Below are 20,817 nucleotides of genomic sequence, written 5' to 3' on the forward strand. Positions count from 1 at the left end.
AAAAGAGAAAACACTTGACAAAAGATTGTTTTGTATTGTTGCACTTTGTATTACATTAAAGTAAAGATGAACTGTACATAAACAGGAAACAGTGAAAAAAAAGTTCAATTTACTTCTCCTCCCCAAAAGCCACAGCAGCCAGTATCTTGTCAGCATCAGTCGCCATTTCATCAATTGCGCCATTTAGGGCCTGCAGCATGGCAGCAAAGGAGCGGCTGACAGAACGGGCATGTCTCGGCATTGCCATCTCCACAAACTTTGAAGAAACTGTGGCCAAGTCCTTTTCTGCCACTGCTAGACGCCTTTTCACTTCACCTTTTGTGACCTCCACTGACAGTTCACAAGTCCGCAGCCCCTTAAGTCGTGTGGGTTCGATACCTCGCTGTCGGGCCAGGCGCTCGATCGATTCATTGTCCAGGCACAGAGATAATTGTGCTTTTGTTAGAATCCGCATTGCTACACTTGAGTCCACCATGGAGGCCACAAATGGAACAGGAATAGCTGACACCCCACCAGAAAGCGATGCAGCTGCCCATACAAGTGCTTTGAATGCATCCTTTTTCTGAGTGACCAATGTGGAGGTTAGCGTTGGGAGAGCCAAGAGAAGGGCGTGGGCTCGGATTTCTGGGAGTTCTCGTCCCATGTCCTCCAACAGGCCAGGGAAGTCGAACTTCTCCAAAGTAGAGGGTCTTACCATATAGACTTTGGGCTGAGCAACACCTTGTGATTTCAGCACCTCCACACTGGCTTTTCTGTTTTCTTCTAAGATTTTTTCTGTGTCTTTCTCTGTAGCTAGGAGAATAAAATACACAGTTTGTCGCTGTAGTGAACGGGCCTCCAGGAACACCTTCACAGAGTTAGGTTGGGGCGTCTTTGTGAATGTCATGAAGACGGCATTGTAACGGAGGAACTTTACTCTTTCCATGAATCCCTCAGGTTCAAATGGAGAGGTTGAAGGGACAGCTGGTAGATCCCACAGACGAAAATCAGGGTGCTTAGGGTTCGGGTAGCTTGCCAATTCCTCCGGGGCAACGGGGGATGGAGATGGAGCTGCTCCTTCATCCCCAGGACTGAGGCCGCTGAGAGAGTTTATGAAGGTGGCTTTTCCATCCTCACGGTCCCCCAGCACAGCTAAGTTGATTCGACTGATCAGGAGATCTTCCACTGCATCCTTGACATCTGATAACTTATTATTGTCTATGGACTCTTTGAGGGTATCAAGAAGGTTCAGGCCTTTGAAAACCTCAGCCATTTCTGCATAAAGACAAAAAAACGTTCCTGTAAGTCATTTGAAGTTTTGCGTTGCTTTTAATTATCAAATGTAGTTCACATAATCTTTCTGATCGAATCAACAAAATAATCGTTTTAATAAGTGTGCCAAATGACTACAAACAACAAAACGTCAATAAAAATAAATGGAAATTGCAGATTTGCAAACATGATCATTTAACACCCTCCTACGAGAAACCTGGAAGTAAATAAGTTTTCCGGCGTGGGAGGAAACCTGCTTACTCAGCATGATGTTTACATCAAACCTAATGGTCCCTAATAGAACTATCTAACAAGCTAACCCCTTTAGAAAAATCTGAAACTTAACTTTATAAATACATAGCTGTAAGTTTAAATTTAATTGGTTATTTCCCTGCAGTTTACAAGCTCCAAACCAATCAATATTATCTTTTTAACTATAGTTTATTTTTTACAAACATAATATTGCACACACTCACCTACAGATCTGGGGGAGACGCAGCAATGTGGTTAAAATACTTCTCAGTTTTCTAATGCCGATTCTTCTGCAGTCCCGAAGCACCGACAGAGTCAGCTTGATCTATTTAAAGTGTCTGCTCCACCAGTGGAACATTGTAATCCTGTTAGCTTAGCCTTAATCCACATTCACTTTCAGCACATACATGCATATTGTGTACTGCTTGTGTTCATGCATAAGCCTACTCATACAGCATGTTTACAAGAACAACAAATACATATAAAGCATTATCATTTATTTAAATTTATTTGATTATTGCAGCACTTATCATCATATCAATAAAGCAAAAGTATGAGCATAACATTTTGGCCGACATCGCCATTTTGTCAAGAAATAACTTAAAAACAGATTTATTTGCAAAACAGATTCCTCTTTTTCCTCCTTGTCCAAAAGGTCAAGGATTTAATATTTGATCCTCTGATATCTAAAAAGACAAGATGCATTACATATTATTTTTCAATACCATCCTGGACCTTTGTTCCACAACATGTCAAACCCTTGCTCAAGAATATCAGCCCCTCATGTACCATCCAAAAATAAGTTATACAACTACACCCACATCCTCATAAAGTTGTTCTTATTGATCTGAAAAAGCCCAGATGTTTTGAAATGGATACAACAATCGTAATTTAAGCATCAATACGTGTTCCTTGATTTATATTGTTAACACATAAGAAATGCAATGATTTTTTTCTCCCTCCATTGATTTTATCATACAAACAGCACATTCTGCAATATGAGAGTTTCATTTTCTTTTCATTAGCTATCAAAGTTGTTACAAAAAATGCAGTTTCTCATAAAGACTTAAAAGAGGCACTGTCAATAAAGAGGAACAGAGTTATTTAAAAAGAGAAAAGGGGGAGGTGAGAAACCTACTGTATGAGTAAAGCTGCAGCTTTTTTTTCTTGTATCTGTTTAAAGAGGAAGTTAGTATTCAAAACATCTCAAACCTCAAATGTTATTTTTAGCCAACATCCCCCAAACGATTTCCGGCCTCATAGCGGGGAACATTGTTGTAGATTCAATATATCTGTATGTGAGCTCAATTGGGTTGAGCTCACATACAGATATATTGAATACTAAGAACTTAGACTTGAGTACTAAGAACTTAGACTTGAATTTAGAGATATAATTATAATTAAAAAACAGCTGTATGTGTTGGTCCTGTAACTGTGATAGTACATCTGTCGAAGGTGCACAGTTCCACTGCAATGGTAATGCAATAATAACTCTAACACCTGGGTGCTATGAGCCAGAGGAAAAAGGTGGGTTATGTTCACAAAATACAAATATTTAGAGAAGAGTGCAGAGTTGAAATAGTGAGCTTTAGTTCTGGGTTATCTGACAACATTGCAGCAGCCAGTATGTCCTCCTCCTCCTAAAATTCGATTCTGGTGCAGAATGTTTTTTTTTTTTTTCTTTCCAGAGATGGTAGGTAGTTTTAAGGCACCCCCACATGGCCGTTTTGGACGCCCCTCGGTTTGCCAGACAAGCAAACAGGTGTTACAGTGATGGATGTGGGCAAGCAAACTGGTGAAGATAAAACTGATTCTACCTGGCCTAAAAAGCCTCTGCATGTTTCTAATAAGCTCCACGAGTAGGAACGTGCTCAAGGATTAGGATCAATATTGGAGACGCTTTTAAAAAATGGAGAGAGGTTAAAACGCAGAAAGATTTTTAGACCAATGTAGAGCTGGCTAAACACTGAAGCTTCCATGACCGTGAAATGTCAACGCGCGTTAGCATCGACTCTAGAGAGGAGGGGGCGGGGGGAGACAGCGCTCTCCAATGTTATGAATTTGGACTGCAGTACCCATTTTAAACACTATGTGTCAGAGTAACATATCGCTCCTTTAAATTGCCCATACCATATATTTAAGAAAATAATCAAAAAAAAGCTTCAGCTGTTATATACAACAGACAATGCAACATTAGACAGTATACAATGATTCACTGTCAAAACCAACAATACAGGTTTGCATACAAAATAATAATTATGCAATATGAAATTAAGACAGTGTGAGAATTTGTACTTGAATGATTTCCATATCAGCTTTTTACCTTTTCCTGTACTTTAGGGTTTGGGTTTGTTTGGATTTTTCAGAAAAGGCACCTGAAGATACAAATGTATGGATTACGTGTTTTATACTATTGTGGAAACAGTGCAATTGGAAAAATAACACGTTTCTCTATAAAGACTTTTCTCCAGGTGAAAAAAATCTCTGTGCTGTAGCCAAAGCAAGACAAATACAAAGAATGAAGCCATCATATCAGAACCCGTTACAGAAGTCATCCTCAACACCTAAACAGCACCTTCTTTTTCCTGACCCATTATGTCCTCCACATTGGAATACAGATCCTCACCTTCCCCGCCATCTGCCACAAACTCCTTTGTCTCCTCATCCTCTCCTGCCATCTCCTCTTTGCCTTCTCCATCTAGCCTTTCCTCCGCCTCTCCTTTTTTAATTTCAGCATACTCTGTCTCTGTTTCCTGTGCCATTCCTTTCTCTGCAAGATTATTTCTTTTGAAACGGGAGAAATCCAGGTTGGAATAATCCACATCGGATTTCCCTGCTGCCGCACCGTCACCTCCTTCAGGTGCCTCTTGCTCGATGGCCTGAGCATTTTCCACTGCTTGACCAGCATCTATCTGTCAGGTACAACACAGAAATGGTAAGAGTCATTTATCAGGTACAACAACAGCAACAATTGGCAGAAGACTAAATATCGAAATCAACTCAAAGGGCTCACTCAGCTTTGTTTGTCTGTTTGAAGTTTATATCGGACATGTAGAATAAAACTATAGAAATAGTTCTCAAAAATAGAAATAGTTCTCAAAAATCCTCAAAAAAAGGAGACAGAAAAAAAGGTGAAACAAAGTAATTTGTACAAACAATGAACGACATCATACAAAAGAAGCTCTCAAATACTTCCCCTATCAATTTACACGTCCGAAAAGGAATTTAATCCCACCCTTCTCCTTTAATTCATACATTTTATATTAATCTTAGCATTAAAAAAAACATGTTTAAAATCTAATGTTTACAATATATGGTTGTACCTAATTCATATCTATATAAAGTGTATACATACACATACATTCACAAGAAACAACATACATACATATATATGTGAAAACATTTAGAGAAGCAAAAGAATAAAGAAGAGGAAAGAAGACCGAAGGAAAAAGAAAAAAAAAACTAATTTTTGAATAAATAAATATGCAAACAATAATCCCTGTAAGCACCTGGTGATCATCCCTGTACCTCGTGAAAATCACATTTTTAAAACCATTTTTAAACAGCTTCATGACTGTTCCACAGCTTCACTCCACTTATTGAAAAACGTTTTGCTTTTAGAAGTATCCTGTACTTTGACTAATTTTGATGCAATTTTCCAGTTTTACCACTAGGTGTCACAAAAGTTGCAATTCCTAGATGTAAGGGCTTTAACCTTTTAACTGATGTGTAATAACATCTGCGGTAGAAAATGATTACCAGTGGATCTTCTTGACTTGTCACCATCTCCAGAGTCTCAGCCAGATATCCATGGGTTCTGTGTTTTTTCCTGAGGATTTAAAAAAACAAAAAAAAGACAAACATTTACATCCAAATAACACTCCACAGATGATTAAAGTCAAATTGAAATAGACTTTAAAGGGTCCTTTTAGAATTCTATCATGGTTTAAACCACTAACACCAATTCTTAAACATATTTCCATTACTGCTAATCATTTTCAAAAGCAGGATGTATAATTTCAGACATGTTCTTAGAAGCATCCTTCATGAAATAAAAATATGTGTGCAGAAAGCCTGGACATGGAGATAAACAAGAGAGTAAAATAAGGAAATAAAACAAGAACAAGCACTTCTTAGTGTACCTGTGGCATTTTCGCACCGAACAGCAAATGATTGCAGACAGGAGAGCACCAATCAAAAAGGCAATGAGAATATCTAGCCGTGTAACAACTCGGAGCAGTTTCATAATGTATTGACCTGGAATCAATAAAAAAGTCTGTTAGAAAACATCAGTCTATGACAGCACATTTACTTTCCATGCATTTGTCTCAACATTTTGATTAAGGGCTGTGAAAAGAAGGTAGATTTGAGAAAAGAACATTCAAAAGGTGATCTGTCACCTTCATCTTTTGGTTGTTCTTTATTTACGATGAGTTTTTGTTTTACATCTCCATTTTCATTGCTGCTGACACACTCGACAACAGCGTTACTTTGGTCGTTTACTGCTAGGATGAAGGTGCTGTTGACCGTGTGGTTGGATGTGGTGGTAATGACAGTAAACTCCGTGTGGTTCACCAACAGCGGCCATTTGATACCGGGTAAGGGGTCCGCTCTGCTGATGCACGAACAGGTCAGAAGCTTTAAGTCATTTACGCATCCAGAGCCGTTCAGGATCTTTGGACGCACTGCAAAAAAAAAGCAGAATCGCAACATATCAATCAAGCTGAAGGGGAGTGGGTAGAATACAATAATATTTCCAAGACTGCAGGTTAGATTCAAAGTATGACTTTCCTTCCAAGTGTCTTTCTAGTTATTTTAGAGCCACTCATATGTATAAAAAAAGAGGGCCAATTCAATTTAAATTAAACTAACTTCTACTTTGATAATAATGCAGTTTCTAATGTCTGAACATTAGGCTTCAGTGGGAGGCCTACAAACTGACAGCAGACCTGAGAGATGAAGGAAACAGGATTTTGGTAGTCACATAGAAAAAGATATCGTATGCGAGTTAACCCACCAAGACATGCTATTAAAAAATTTTAACTTTCACATTTCATTGTACAAAGTCAGTGTTGAGAAGTTACCACGCATTATTTTAAGAATGTTAATAAAGGGTTCTTCTCTCTTTTCAATTAATAGAATATCAAGTTTCAGTTCCTGAATGACACATTTTCTGTATAAAACCCATCACACTGTGAACTTACTCATCACGGTAATGTTCACGCTGTTGAAGAGATGTTTTGCCGCACAGGTGTACAGTCCTGAATGATTTGAATTCACATCAGAGATAACTAGAGGGGCTGATCCAATGTGAGAGTTACTCAGGGGTTTTTCTGATCCATGTTTAGTCCATGTGATGACAGAGGGAGGGAAGCTGTCAACACGGCAGGTCAGATCCAAAGTGTCGCCCTTCTTTACTGTTGTCTTTCCAGTGATTTCTGGTGTCTTGACATCTGGGAGACAAAATTTGGACGGGTTTTTAGAATATATTACACAACTCTTTTTGTAATTAGCTTGAAGATGTTCAATATGAGACTAAACTTCTCATAAGGCCTCAATCCCCGAGATCAATCATCTATTTAAAAAATATATTCAACACTTTCTGATGACAAGGGTTTAGTCTACTCCACTTTACACATACATGTGTGACTTTGAGGTTGTACCGTATGTGTCTGAATGAGAAGCCAGATCCGTGTGACACATCCTCTGTACTTCAGGTGTTTTCCAGAATAATGGTAAATGGACTTGAGCTTGTATAGCGCTTTTCTAGTCTTCTGACAATTCAAAGAGATTTTACACCGCAGGTCACAACTATCCACTGATGGCAGAAGCTGCTATGTAAAGTGACCATCAGATGTAACTAATCCCATTCATACGCTGCTGACGAAGCAGCGGGAGCAACTTGGGGTTAAATGTCTTGCCCAAGGACACATCAGACATGTGAATGCAGGAGCTGGGGATCTGAACCTTCGACCTTCAGTTTGGTTTTGGGCTTCATCCAGGCAATGGTTATAAAACAAGAAGTATAAAATACCTCTAAGAATGTAAGCAAAAACATGTTGGGAAGCTGTATCCAGATGATAAATGGCCCAATGAATCATCTAAGGTTATAGGCTCACGTTTCAGAACACCTGCAGAAAGCTGTACAGTAGAGCATCTTTTTTTCACATTTTTCAAAGTAAAGGTGATGTTATATGGTACCATATTTAGTTTTTTTTACTCACAGGTCACATTCAAAATCACAGTGTTCGCCGTAGTGGCATTGTTTCTGAAGCTGACTTTGCAGGTGACCTCCTTGCCATGGTGTATGGCCAAGGGTTTAAAGGTGAAAGTCGAGTTTTGTCCACTTTCTTTGATGCTTTCTCTGATGGGACTGTTAGGCTTTCCTGGTGTCCTCCAAGCCCAGGAAAACGTAGGAACAGATCCAGAGCAGGAACCAGGAGCAGTGCAGGTCAGCGTGGTTTGAGTTCCCTCTGTCAGAAGAGGAACATTCAAAGTGGGCTTCTGACTCAGATCTATAGAACAGTGGAAGCAAATACACAGAGGAATAAAACTTAGAGTGAGTATGTAAACATGCAGATATGAAGAGAGACATGACGGTTACTGCTGACTTAAAATTTGACTGATATATTCATATCAAAAGGAAAAAACATAGGTGTGGTAGAGGTAAAGAAAGACTTCAATAAGATCTTAAGCAGCTGTATAAAGCAGACAAGGACTCTTCTTTAGAGGTTGGGTCTCCCTTAATGTAGAACCATCTCCGGTATTTTGCCTTTTTTGTCTTCCTCTTTCTTGGTGACTTGGTTTGACAGTGTAGGTGATATGGATTTTTCACTGTGTTGGTGTTTGATGCATTTACTATCTGTAGAACAAACTGCCTTGTAGGGACACTAAAATTAGCTTTCCTGCTTTTTAGTGTTGTTGATGTTTCCACTCCAATAGAAGCTGATAGAAGCCAAACACTATTTTAACTACAACAATTGAGAGAAAAATCCACGGTGAACGTAGAGAATTTGATGTATAGTTATTCCTACCTTTGACAGTGATTTTTGCTCTTTGAGAAGTTAATCTGTTGTTTGCTTTGTTCAGGACTCTGAGCTCATACGATCCAGAGTCTGACTTGTTGAGATCATTGATGACGATGCTGCAGTTCCTTTGATCATTCGCTAGAAGTGACACTCGCTTAGACTGAGTCTTTGGGTCTGTGTTGTTCAAGCGGAGTATTATGTCAGAATCAGTGCAGTTCTGTTCACATTTGTACCAAACTGCACTTTCCAAAGCAAAGGCTGGATCATCAGACAATTTACAGGGTATGACAACACAGAGTCCGGCCTCTGCTGTTATGTTTTGGGTGTTGGGAGATGCAACTGAAAATAAAAACAGGAGAAAAGGGAGATTCAAAAATGTAAGATGTATAGACATTGATTACACATCAGGACTTCTTGTACTGACAAAGAATGACAACATGTACGGAAATACTGCTGAACCCTGTGAGGTCAAACAAGGCTGTTTGACGCATGGTTTTATCAACTGTTTCATGATGCATGAGGTTGATATGAGTTTAGCCAGTCATGGTTCCTCTTTCAATACAACAACAGACCGTAAAATAATCATGTAAAATGATCACACATCATTCAATTATAAATTTATTCAAAACGTTAAATATATCAAACATTTTAAGTTTTGCAAGTCATGCCATTTATGAGCAAGAAATATATTACTTTAATTAGCTGAGCTGTCAAAAGGTGAAAGATTCTTCAGCTGCGTAAGAAAATAAAAAGTAGCACAAACAAGATGGCGTTCAAGTTTCATTCTGTACCTTGAGCATTGTTTCTTTCCACAGTGAAGAGCAGAATCAGCCAGATGAGGAGAAGCATCTTATTTTGTTGATTGAGACAGACGATCTCCAAACTCCCTTTGAAGAACTTTAAAACACACAAACAGGAAGTTTGGTAGTAACTGAACTGGACAGGACAAAGTCTCGTTGCTGGCAGCACAGACATTAATACAGGAAGTTACATTTTCACTATGCTTCATGTGAAAACATTTGCCTACCACTTTCCCCAGAGGCTCCAGTTTGGGCTCAAGAAGAAAACTCAGTCAAAACTCTGCACAATAAGTCTCTCTGATCTTTGCAATAATCAGGTCCTTTGTCCATGTTTTCATTCATAAATGAAGACGAGCCCTTACATAAGTATTAAACTAAGAACTACTTTATTGGATGAATAAATAAACATGTCAAATCGAAATTGTAAGAACAAATATTATTCAAGTGGAAGCACCTCAGACCGAACAGAAAGGCGATCTTGATGAAAACAAAAATGCTAATTGATTGATTTATTTTTCCTCCGCAGGACAAGCTTCAAACTAAAGCTACTGTGAATCTTGAAGGAAATTCAGCAGGTGAAACTGATACTTAGTTGTTCCACAGTTTAGTACACAGTTCTTAAACAGGATGTTGCACATTTGGTTACTCCATAGTTGCTTTGTTTTTTAAACTTTGGCCACCAATTTTCCACGGGTGCAGCTATTCTGTTACTTTAATGTGGAGAACTTTGTGAAATCTAGTCAACATAAGTTAATACAGATTATAAATAGTTAAAAACATCTGAACAGCTGCTTTGATGTGATACATTTCTATCATCTCTGCAATGTTCAAGGGCACATATCCTGCTCTGTGCCCACTGGAGTACTGGTCCCTCACTGTAACAAACAGAACCTCAGACATATTTAACAATCTAATTTTCAAACTAAACACCATTAGTGAAGCACACTACACCTACAACACCTACTACACCTTTTATTCTCAGCAAAAGCTAGTTTTTTGACCAACCTGGACCTTTTTTTGTACCACCTAAGAAAATCGAAACGGCAACCATTTCCAGCTATAAGTCAAACTTGTTCTTTAAATAATGATAAGTGATGCGTGGTACCTGTTTGTCTGTTTCCTCTTCTCTCCTCTCTCCACAGTCTGCAGAGTCACTCTGCTCTTAACAGACTCTTCCTCTCAACACTTTTCTTCCTTTTTCCTTCTTTGTGCAAAAACCGTCATGCGGAGTATTGTTGCATTTCTTTAAAAACTACCACAGTTGCATTCCTCGCAGTATTAAGCACTGCAGTGAATCATATATCCTTTCTGGAAGAAGAATTCATTGAGGAGAATATTTTGTGATTGTTGTTCGTACCAAACCATGACTTACAGATGCAAAATATTTGGAAAGAGGAAGTTTGGTAGTTGAGTAACCTGTCAACCAGCCAATGTTGTATTGTCTTTTATGTCATTGTGTTTGTTGTTGGTAAGTTTGAAGTTTTTATTTATTCTGGTCCAACATGGTTTCTTTCCATTCCTCTTGAACAGTATGAAGTTTATACTGCTGTCAAATATTTTGTAGTGCCAGTTGACTTCTGATTGCCCTCTTATATTCATGTGCCTTTTATCACAGCTGAGTGTATTTAATACTGTCATGAGTACTTGCAGTATTTGCATTTTTATTGTTTCACCATTTTAGTGTCGGCCTCTGAGACAGCACTTCTTTGTTTGACTGTTTGTTTTTCCGTTGTGTAGCATGTCCTGGACATGCAAAAAGGGGTGAATAACTTTACAATAGCTAACGGAAGCTCACCACACATTAGTTAACTAATTATTGAACTAAATGAGGGCTCACTCCCTGCCAACCTGCTAGTCTACTCTTTCCTAGTGGAAGGAGCTATGTAAAATTACTCCTCTAACACCCTTTGGAGGACAGATGAACAAGTTATAATCACAGCCCCAGGATTATCTGCCTAACATTCATTTCTAGAATAATTAGATTCAAGGATAACCCCTGGTATAGGACTCTAGATTACCCCCCGGAGGGGAAATAACTGTGAACTCCCCCCGCTAGGATGTTAGGTATGTATGAAGTGTGTAATATAAATCAGTAAGACAAGTGTGCCGTGGTGTGGCTGCTCAAAACTTACCTTCCAAGGTTCACGGGGTCCTTAAGGGGAACTTCCAGTCTTTGTGGTGTAAAATAATTTTAGTCAGAAAATGATTTCAAAAAGTTTCCGAAAAGTCATTAAAAAATTTCAAATGATATTCCAAATGCAAATACAAAACAGTAAAAGTAAAAGATATAAAAAATGGAAAAGGAAAACAAAACTCAAAGACCAAACTTAAACCTGTGAGTGTAGACACTTGAGGTTTTAAAAGATCTTGGCTCAGAGACTAAGTCCCAAAATGGGATTTCAAAATATGTTCATATGTGGTTTCAGCTCCAAGACCGTGAACTGAGCAGATACACAGAAGAGCTGATACTCAGAAACGCTATACGCCTACGAGCTCCTATGTGGTCTTGCTTCATGTATGGCACACTTATCTTGACCTCAAGGCACTACGAGTGTGTGTAAGTTTAACAGGAAATGTTAAAAGCAGAAAAAGGTTATGACTTTATGACCTATGTATTCAATGATGAAAGAATTAAATGATAATAAAAGGAAAAAACAAATTCAACAATTGCATAACTCTTTTTGATCTTTCAACAGTTGAGTATTCATACATGTTTGCTTGAAGGGAATAAATGACTTTATTAGTCTCAGATACCTTCCTGTTGCACTGCTCAGCTAGCGACTTCATTTATTACACTGCTGTTATGTCAGTCATTGTGTTGAGCACACACTGCTGTGTCAGAAGCTGCACATATGCACTCATGAAAAGTCAAGAGAATTTCAGGAGGACTGTCCCTGAATCTGTGGGGGGGGGGGGGGGGGGGGGGGGGGGGGGTGTCAGGACAAACTCTGGAAAATGTCTGAGTGAAAAATTCAGCTGTTTGTGTTTACACATGCAGCTCACCCTGTACACTTCAGGAGTAGTTTTGTGCACGAACAAGAAAAGAGATTGAGAAAGTTTCTCTGCATAAAATGACAAAGTATTTCTCTGCAGAAGAAACTCCCAGCTCAATAAATATTAAACAAAGAAAGTAATCTATTACTTATATTACAGTATATCTAAATATCTGTAATATGGTCATCCTGAAAAAATTACAACAAAAACCTCAATGTTTTGATAATGATATTTTTATGTAAGGTTATATTCTTAACAAATATTTAAAAGTGCCCGACAAAACTTTGCAGAAAGCAGAATATACAAAAACCTTTAAAAAAAAGACAACAAATAAAACCACATTATCATAACCAAGTCACTAAAAAAGTCTCCACACAAACAATGTCTTAGGCAATAAAAAAAAGAAATTCAGCTGCAATTATTTAGGAAATCAAAATGATAATATCAATGTGAACATTCAAAGTTTAACAGGCTCATAAAGACAATCTGGTATGTAAAATGTAAAATACTGTGTGAGACATGAAAGCTTGTTTTCTCAAAAATTATTCTAAAAAGCCAAACAAAAAAAAAACAAAATTGAAAAAAAATCTTCAAGTTAAGCTGGCCACACACAAGACGATTGTGGCCCGACCCCCCCCCCCCCCCCCCCCCCCCCCAACAGTCAGGGGTGTTTGGTTTGAGGCTTGTCATCCAGGTGTGTGGTGTCACTACGATTATTTTACTGCTCCCAATCGAGTCAGAGCCTGACCGATCTGGACTCGTAAGTATCAAACATGTTTTGAACATGTCTTTGTAACGGCTCAGCTCAACCAGATCTAGCTTCGTCTTTGTCCCAATTCCCCCCTTAAGACAATGTTTTTTTTCTTATGTTCAAAACAAACCACACACTAACATCTGTCTGTCAAATCTGATATGTTTTGTCATGCTTCACTAATCAACCAAGAAAACCATGCATCTTCAAGTGACCCCAGGAGGCTACAGTCCTCATATCGCCCCCATTACATCCTTCAAATTTGAATACAATGCCACATCGTCCCCCTCCTCCTTTTCTGGGACACAATCTTTTCCGTCCTCCTCCATCATCGCCTCCTCTTTTTCACTGCCCTCCAATATTTCCTCATTCTGGTCATCATTGTCAAGTCTCTCCTCCGTTTTGTCTCTCTTAATCTCAGCATACTCCGATTCTGTGGAGGCTTGAACGTCCTGTGCTCTCCTGGGACTCCTCTCCAACAAGGAGATGTTAATGTTGGAATATTCCACTTCTCTTGGTTCAATGTCACCTTCAGCTCCTCCGTTAGCTCCACCATTTCCCAATGCTTGACCAGCATCCATCTGTCAGAGAGAGGAGAAACAGTTTTATTTGTGAACTAGCACAGTTTGGGGAGACGGCTGTTCAACATGAGTCTGGTTCTGCTCGAGGTTTCTGCCTCTTTAAAGGCAGTTTGTCCTTGCCAATGTAACTTTGCTAAATGTTGCTTAGTGCTCGAGGTGAATTAAGAGAAGAGGATAGTCTACACCTGCTCTTTTTGTTAAGTGTCTTGAGATAACATTTCTTATGAATTGGCTTTATACAACTAAAGACTGATTGACATGAGAAACATTTATATGTTACTTGATGCACAACATCTCTCAGTCAAATAAACATTTTCAACTTCAAGGCGACCGAGTCTTTGCAGTCAAAGCCCCTTGGTTGTGGAACAGCCTTCCTCCCTCAGTCAGGTCGGCCCCCTCTGTGGAGTCTTTTCAGTCCCGCCTCTAAACGTACTTATACATGGTCGCTTTCGAGTCCCAATCAGGTTGCTTGTATTTCTGTCAAATGTCATATAATGTTGTTGCTTAATTGTTCATTTTATTGTAAGTATTTGGTGTGTGCATGTGTGTATGAGTTTCCATGTACAGCACTTTGGTCAGCTGTTGCTGTTTTGAAATGCTCTTCTGGGATTGTATGCTGTGTAGAATTTATTTTCACTTTACATTTAATCTTAACAATTTCAAAGCTGTTTTACCTGCAACGGGATTCTTTCAATTACCAAAGGTCTAATTTCTGTAGCATATGGCATAGTATCATTAGAACAATTTGACCAAAAACAAATTAATATAATTAGAATTTTTATTTATGTAAATACCAGTGAATCAGCGTGTGTGTTCACCATCTCCAGATTGTCCAAAGCCATGTTTCCAGATCTCCTGGGTTTTTTCCTGAGGCATAAAATATAATCAAAAAACAATCAAGGACTTTTGAATAAAAAAAGAGATACCGTACTATAAAAACAGATCAGGACCGTAAGTGTAATCTTAAATATTTCAGACCAGGATTCATGAGCTTTTGAATGTTTTTTTCTTGCTAACCAGCCAGTTATTAATTCATATTTATTGTTGAACTATAACGTGGATTATTTAGATGACACAAAAGCAGTGTCACTTCACACTACTGCACTTTAAACCTGCTGCAATATGGTCCCTTTGTGCATTAACCATTATTCTTTTATCATTATCCTTTTATCTTTTATAAATACTGTGTGTTACTTGCTCTCGTCGTTTATCTGCTGGGTGTATGTTATATTTTACATCTTTAAAAAAAGATATGCTGCTGCGCTGCTTGTCACCACTGACATTTTAAAGCATTTTATGTATTGTGTTCAGAGCGACAATATTCTTATTGTCAGGGTTTCATTAAAAATCATTTGTAAGTTCAGCTGCATTAAACTACAGTGGAAAAGATTTGTGGAAATAAGACGAACAAAAATGTCCACTGTGTTGAATCAATAAGATCAAGTCCTTACAACGCTTATTAAGATGAAGGAAGAACACATTCTGACGTGTTAATGGTAGATCTTAGGGTGACCATTATTACCGTTATTATTAGTGTTTTATCAAAAATGATCTCATCCTATTTTTTAAATGGTCAAACGTGTCCCTCACTGTGAATCTTGGCTGTTTCATCATAACAAACTAAAATCTCCTCACAGAAGTTTTGATGTCCCTTATGTATGGTTTTCTGTAAAATGGATGAAGCATGCAAAACCATCGCCGTGGTCATTTGTGACTGATCATGATGTAAGAAAAATAATGCAGAATTCACAAAATGCAAACGTTAAAAATATATCATCGAAAAATAAAAACAAGAGATGGCTAAAAGATCAATGCATGGATGTTTAAAAAGGACGTATGTGTAAGGGAAGCCAACATCGAGGGGTACCTGTGGCATGTTCTGATCAAACAGCAGATGGTCGCTGTAAGAAGTACGCCTATTAAAAAGGCAATGATGACCTGAGGCTGTGTGATGAGTTGTAACAGCTTGCTGAGATGTTCTGTCACTAAAAGAAACACTTTTGAAAATAAATCAAACAGTTTAATCACTGGGGCTTCTTACTGAAAAACATTAAGAAATAGGCGTTGACATTTCAAATACGTAATTTGCAGAGGGTGCTTGGTTTCTCACCACTTACCGTCCGGTTTTGTCACATTTTTTGTGATGACTTCGAGCGTCTTTTTCACGTCCCCAACCTCACTGCTGCTGACACACAGAACAGTGGTGTAGTTGTGATCTTTAACAGATACAGTTATGTTGCTGTTGACTGAGTGCTTTGTTTTGTTAGTAGTGACAGAGTACTGGGTGTGGTTCTTCAGCAGCGGCCATTCAATGGTGGGTAAAGGAAACCCCTCACTGATGCACACACAGGTCAGGACGTCTGACTGAACGACACATGCAGAGCTGTGTAAGATCCTTGGTGACACTGCAAACACACAAGAAGTATCTCATGTCACAGGGAACACACAGTAAGCTGATGTGATCATGCTCATCTCTTTAAAAGGAGATCACTTACGTCCCAGCTTTACTTCAGTCTGTGTAGAATCAGTTTTGTTCGGGTTTGTTGCAGAACACGTGTACTTTCCAGAATCTTCTGTTGTCATGTTAGGGATGATGAGTTCTGCCATTCCAGTGAGATTGTTGAAGCTTTTGTTTGAGCCAAGTTTAGTCCATGTGATAACAGAGGGAGGGAAACTGTCAGCAGTGCAGGTCAGATTTAAAGAGTCTCCATCTTTAACCGTTGTATTTCCCACAATGACAGGTTTCTTTAAATCTGCAAGACAATAATGTAGACAAAGAATTAGAATTCAAGATAAAGAAAAAGGGAACTGTTTTGTCTGTCGAACAAATGTATTCGTCTGTATTACTCCAGACGTGGCTCGACTGAAAAAAAGAGAAGCCCATAGCAAAAGCAGTGAAATCAAATACAGAGACATTAGAATTTAAAACGCCTTCTGACAGTAAAGATACAAGGTAATGGCAAACATTACAAAAAAAAAAGCTGCTTACTTCGTATTAGTTCAAAAGTTAAAGACTACACTATGTGCTCGATAAAGCTCAAGGTTTCAAATCCTTATTTAAGTTGAGCGACTTTAGATATTCTCAGATGAGTTTCAGGACTTCTTAGGTAGGCTATTTGAGCATATTTAACATTTTGCAAAGAAAAAATTACAATAAGAATCAATGTAAAGTTTGTGTTACTCACAGGTCACATTGAGAGTCACCGTCTCCTCTGCGGTTGTCCCACCTGTGAAGCGCACCTGACAGGTGATGTTGGTGCCATGGTGTTTAGCAGAGGGTGTAAAGCTCAAAGCTGAGCTGTGTCTTTGTTCCACATCAGTCAGAGTCTCAGTCTTGAAATCAGTGATGTTTCCTGTGATGTGGGAGTCATTCTCTCCTCCTCCTCCTCTCCACATCCAGGTGATCTCAGGAGCAGATCCAGAGCAGAGACCAGGAGCAGTGCAGGTCAGTGTGCTCTGCAGCCCCTCTGTCAGAGGAGGAATCATCAATGTGGGCTTCTGGGTCAGATCTGATGGAGGAGAGCTTTGTAAGTAAACACAGGTGAGCAGCCTCAAAGTCAAATTTACTTATACTTGGTCTTAAATAATATGATTCTTATAAACATTTAGATTGGACTCTAAGTAGAAGTTATAACAGGGACATCTGTAGTTTGCTGTGTCAAACATTTCTTCATTCTTCATTAAGGATAGAATCCTACATTTAATATATTTGTTTCAACTTTTCATACCTGTTACGGAGACATTTATTTTGCTGGCAAATGTAAATCCATCTTGTTTTCCATTATGATTTATTTTGTCACTCTCAACTCTGAACTGGTACGATCCAGAGTCTGACGCAGTGAGGTCGTTGATGATGATGCTGCAGTTCTTCTTTCTCACATCAGGCTCCAACAGCGACACTCTATCTCTGAACCCACGCTGGACTTCTTTGCTGGGAACTGTTGTGTTGAAAATCACGTCTGAATCGCCACACACTCTTTTAGATTGAACGCATTTCATCCAAACATAATATTTGGATGTAAAGGGAGAACAAGTGGTGAAAGAGCACGGTATAACAACACAGAGTCCAGCCTCTGCTGTTATTTCTTCTTGACGGAGAGTGACAGAGAAGGCTTCTGTTGTACAGGGGTTTACTCCTTGATCTGATGTAGCTGTTAAAGCAAACAGTGAGAGACACAAAGAGACAGGAAATATTTAGTTTGACAAAACAGATTTATTTAATAAAATATCAATACAAGTTCACACTCCTGATAGATTAAAAATGTTGGTCAGCAGCAATAAACAAAGACAAAAAAACACATCTATGCAATCAGTATATATTTCTTTTCAATATTTTGTCAAACAAAAGATTAGTTCAGTAAACTTTTCCTCACAGATATTTTAATCGGTCAAAAGATGATTAAATAATGCCTCTCATCATCTATGCAGGGGCTCTGTGTGCAGAAGAAAAGTTAGGATGATTCTGAGAGCCCATGAGTTCATTAATATAACTTTTATTTTGTAATATAAAATTATTATTATTTCATGGGGCCCAAAATCCTCGGAGGTGCCCCTGCTCATATGCAAGTAATGAACAGTTTGATTCTGGGTAGAAATTTAAACCTTGTGTATGTAAGCATGTCAGACAACAACACCGTAAATTATAGCAAATGATTCTGTTCTAATCTTAGTTCCATAATAAGAGTGTTATAAATGTGCATACCTGCTTTTACAATTATGCCCCATGCAGAAAAAAGAAGAGTAGCCCAAATAAGAGGAGACATCCTTATCGATGATAAAGACGGGCGGCCTGTCTGAAGGAGGATTTGATCCTTTAAAGAGGCACAAACATTTGAAACATTCAATTCTTTCAGTTGAAGCTTCTGAGAAGAGTTCTTAGCTGGTTCTTAGCTGAATGACACACTGTGCCACCTGCTGGTTTTAAAACATATTTTCCACAGCAATAATTCTCTATGATCACACATTGTACTGTTAAATGAAGAATGTGTGACTTTCTCATCCAGTAGATGTCGCCCTTGAGCATCAGTATGAAGACAAAACAAACCATCATACTGAAGCTTACATGTACACGATCAAACCAGCAGAGAGATAAGAGGCACCGCTTTGTCTACAGTCAAGCCAGAATCAACACAAACCAAAAGTATCTCACAGGAGCCTAGATTATACTTTTCTATGGTTTAATCAAATATTTGATTACAGGACATTACATGTTCAAACCATGTAGTCCATTTTCTGAATTTGGCTTCATTTTTCTTCGGGCTTGTGGGTTTCCCATAAATTATTTATTTTAAAGCCCTTTTAAAAAGAACTGTAACGGTGATGTTCTATATTAACGCTCGCAAAAGATCTATGAAATGAATTTTCATAATCCAAATTAATTCTACAATTCACTTAGCAGACGCTTTTATCCAAAGCGACGTACATCAGAGAGCAACTACAACACAAGCAAGGATCTACAAAAAAGGAAACAATGTCAGTAAGTGCAAACGATCAGCTTTGACTCCGATTGGACAATTAAGAGCATCAATAGCTTTACAAATGTGTCAAGGAATAAAAATGTTTACCACTAATGACAGATTCCCTTTTTTTAATTTAAAAAGATATTTATAAATCTCAAGTAAATGATGTGGTTTACCTCCGTTACTACTCTTCTTCTGCTCTCGGCGGTCTGCAGTGATCTCTGCTGGGTGTCTCTGCCCCAAAATGATTCTTCCTTCTCTGTCTCCTCTTCTTGTACTTCTTCCCTCTTTACACTTACATAACTTTCCAGGAAGTATCTTCACGCTGCTCGCTCTCATCAAAAGGCAGAATGACCAGCTGAAATCTAATTATATCTTTGCATATATGTTAATATATGTAATGTTCAACTTGGGAAAACAAATTGAAATAAAGACTTGATTTTTTTAACATTAAGTCCCATTTATTGATGAGAAACTTTGAGAAAGGGGAAGTTCTGTAAATGTGTTTAAAAATAGTTTGGTCAGCGTAAGAAACCAGCTACCCTTCTACTTGTGATTCACAGTTTATAATGTGTATAGTTGGACATGCTGGAGTGTGCATGGTCTACACTACTAGGTAGCATGTTATAATGTTGATTTTGAAACATAGCTCTTATTTTATAATAATAATGTCATTTATTTTCATGTTTATTTGTAGCACTTTTGCACTGCTCACCATTGCTCTACTGTCTCATGTTGGCTTGTAAACACTAGTTGGTAGAACCTGACGGATTAATGGGCCAGTTGATCATTTTTGCCGATATTAGGATATCAAATGACTATCGGTATCAGCTAATTTCATCGCTGATATTAGTAGATTTATTCACCTGTCAAATAGCATTTAATCTGAGTATCGTTGAGTTACACTAGACATGGTGTTGCACGTATATGTTTGGTTACTTTCCAGTTGAGTGACCATCTTGTCTTCGTTATAAATCTTTTCCACAAGTGTTTGATAACTGCATTTGATAGATCAACGCAATAAATGTGTTTATCTATATCTATCTATCTCTACAGATAGAAGATAGATCTAAAAAAGATATCGGACAATATATATCAGTATCAGATTATCAGTATCGGTCGGCCCTACTAGTTTGTGTGTTTATATTTCATATTTAATTTTGTATTTTTGTAGAGCACAAAGTCCAATTCCTTGTATTTGTGAGCATACCTGGACAATAAATCTGATTCTGACTTTTCCCTGCAAATTTTAAATGAAAATGGTTGTGTTTGTTCTAGCCCTTTATTTTCCATTGAATGCAGCCTCTTAGAAAGAAACTTTGTGAATCCTTCTCAAATGTTTTAACAAATGTATTCTCCAAAATCTTCAAGTCATATCTGAGCAGAGTCTCTGCTGAACATCAGTTTAAACATTGCCTTAAATAGCATCACTGTGTTCTCTCCAATAACTTCCTCCTCAAACTCTAACGCACAAGATTTAATCTATTTCAAGAAGTTTGTCATTTTCAGTTGTTAACTTATTGAACACTTAACTTTCAAACCCATCAAGACTGCAGTATACCAGCAGTGATAAAGGCTTCTATGTAACTGACAACTCAATGATTTCATCCAACAATAAATATTTATTCTCTTTTGCAATAAGCACCAGATTCTGCTCATTCTGAGATCGTTAGTTCAGGTTGATTCCTGCAATTCATTAAA

At 38.1% G+C, this 20,817-nt stretch overlaps 3 protein-coding genes across 8 annotated transcripts; all 3 read right to left on the minus strand.

Annotated features, from left to right (window-relative positions):
- Positions 1-14: 14 nt before the first annotated feature.
- On the minus strand, positions 15-1,847 carry irgq2 (immunity-related GTPase family, q2). 2 transcript variants are annotated; one of them, XM_065957859.1, is made up of 2 exons: positions 1,732-1,847; positions 15-1,254 (listed from the first exon to the last, which is right to left on the minus strand). In XM_065957859.1, the coding sequence occupies exon 2, from the start codon at positions 1,250-1,252 to the stop codon at positions 110-112; it is 1,143 nt and encodes a 380-aa protein (XP_065813931.1). In that variant the 5' UTR covers positions 1,253-1,254; positions 1,732-1,847; the 3' UTR covers positions 15-109. The 2 variants fall into 2 exon arrangements, with proteins under 2 accessions (XP_065813931.1, XP_065813930.1); XM_065957858.1 differs by having other exon boundaries at positions 1,728-1,847.
- A 138-nt stretch (positions 1,848-1,985) lies between these two features.
- LOC109997880 (sialic acid-binding Ig-like lectin 14) lies at positions 1,986-11,480 on the minus strand. Its single transcript, XM_029280905.2, has 9 exons — positions 11,464-11,480; positions 9,323-9,428; positions 8,538-8,870; positions 7,728-8,018; positions 6,708-6,956; positions 5,904-6,188; positions 5,646-5,760; positions 5,263-5,332; positions 1,986-4,415 (listed from the first exon to the last, which is right to left on the minus strand). The coding sequence occupies exons 2-9, from the start codon at positions 9,378-9,380 to the stop codon at positions 4,068-4,070; spliced, it is 1,749 nt and encodes a 582-aa protein (XP_029136738.2). The 5' UTR covers positions 9,381-9,428; positions 11,464-11,480; the 3' UTR covers positions 1,986-4,067.
- A 1,483-nt stretch (positions 11,481-12,963) lies between these two features.
- On the minus strand, positions 12,964-19,738 carry LOC109997886 (sialic acid-binding Ig-like lectin 14). Of its 5 annotated transcripts, none has more exons than XM_065958174.1 (10): positions 19,293-19,734; positions 18,360-18,468; positions 17,386-17,808; positions 16,843-17,166; positions 16,153-16,410; positions 15,939-16,062; positions 15,775-15,839; positions 15,525-15,642; positions 14,452-14,524; positions 12,964-13,657 (listed from the first exon to the last, which is right to left on the minus strand). In XM_065958174.1, the coding sequence occupies exons 2-10, from the start codon at positions 18,418-18,420 to the stop codon at positions 13,310-13,312; spliced, it is 1,794 nt and encodes a 597-aa protein (XP_065814246.1). In that variant the 5' UTR covers positions 18,421-18,468; positions 19,293-19,734; the 3' UTR covers positions 12,964-13,309. The 5 variants fall into 5 exon arrangements, with proteins under 5 accessions (XP_065814246.1, XP_065814245.1, XP_065814244.1 ...); XM_065958173.1 differs by having other exon boundaries at positions 15,525-15,654; XM_065958172.1 differs by having other exon boundaries at positions 15,775-16,062; positions 19,293-19,733.
- Between the last annotated feature and the right edge of the window lie 1,079 nt (positions 19,739-20,817).

The sequence above is a fragment of the Labrus bergylta genome, chromosome 8, assembly GCF_963930695.1.
Source record: "Labrus bergylta chromosome 8, fLabBer1.1, whole genome shotgun sequence".
Taxonomy (NCBI): Eukaryota; Metazoa; Chordata; class Actinopteri; order Labriformes; family Labridae; genus Labrus; species Labrus bergylta.

Coding starts and splice junctions, on each gene's coding strand:
- irgq2 (XM_065957859.1), bottom strand. CDS start 1,252: ATGGCTGAGGTTTTCAAAGGCCTGAACCTTCTTGATACCCTCAAAGAG.
- LOC109997886 (XM_065958171.1), bottom strand. CDS start 18,420: ATGTCTCCTCTTATTTGGGCTACTCTTCTTTTTTCTGCATGGGGCATA. Junction 17,809..18,359: donor GGGCATAATTGTAAAAGCAG/GTATGCACATTT, acceptor TTGCTTTAACAG/CTACATCAGATCAAGGAGTA. Junction 15,655..15,774: donor AAATGTGACAAAACCGGACG/GTAAGTGGTGAG, acceptor TATTTTCAAAAG/TGTTTCTTTTAGTGACAGAA.
- LOC109997880 (XM_029280905.2), bottom strand. CDS start 9,380: ATGCTTCTCCTCATCTGGCTGATTCTGCTCTTCACTGTGGAAAGAAAC. Junction 6,189..6,707: donor CGTGAACATTACCGTGATGA/GTAAGTTCACAG, acceptor TTTTTTTTGCAG/TGCGTCCAAAGATCCTGAAC. Junction 5,333..5,645: donor TCGGTGCGAAAATGCCACAG/GTACACTAAGAA, acceptor TTAAATCCTCAG/GAAAAAACACAGAACCCATG.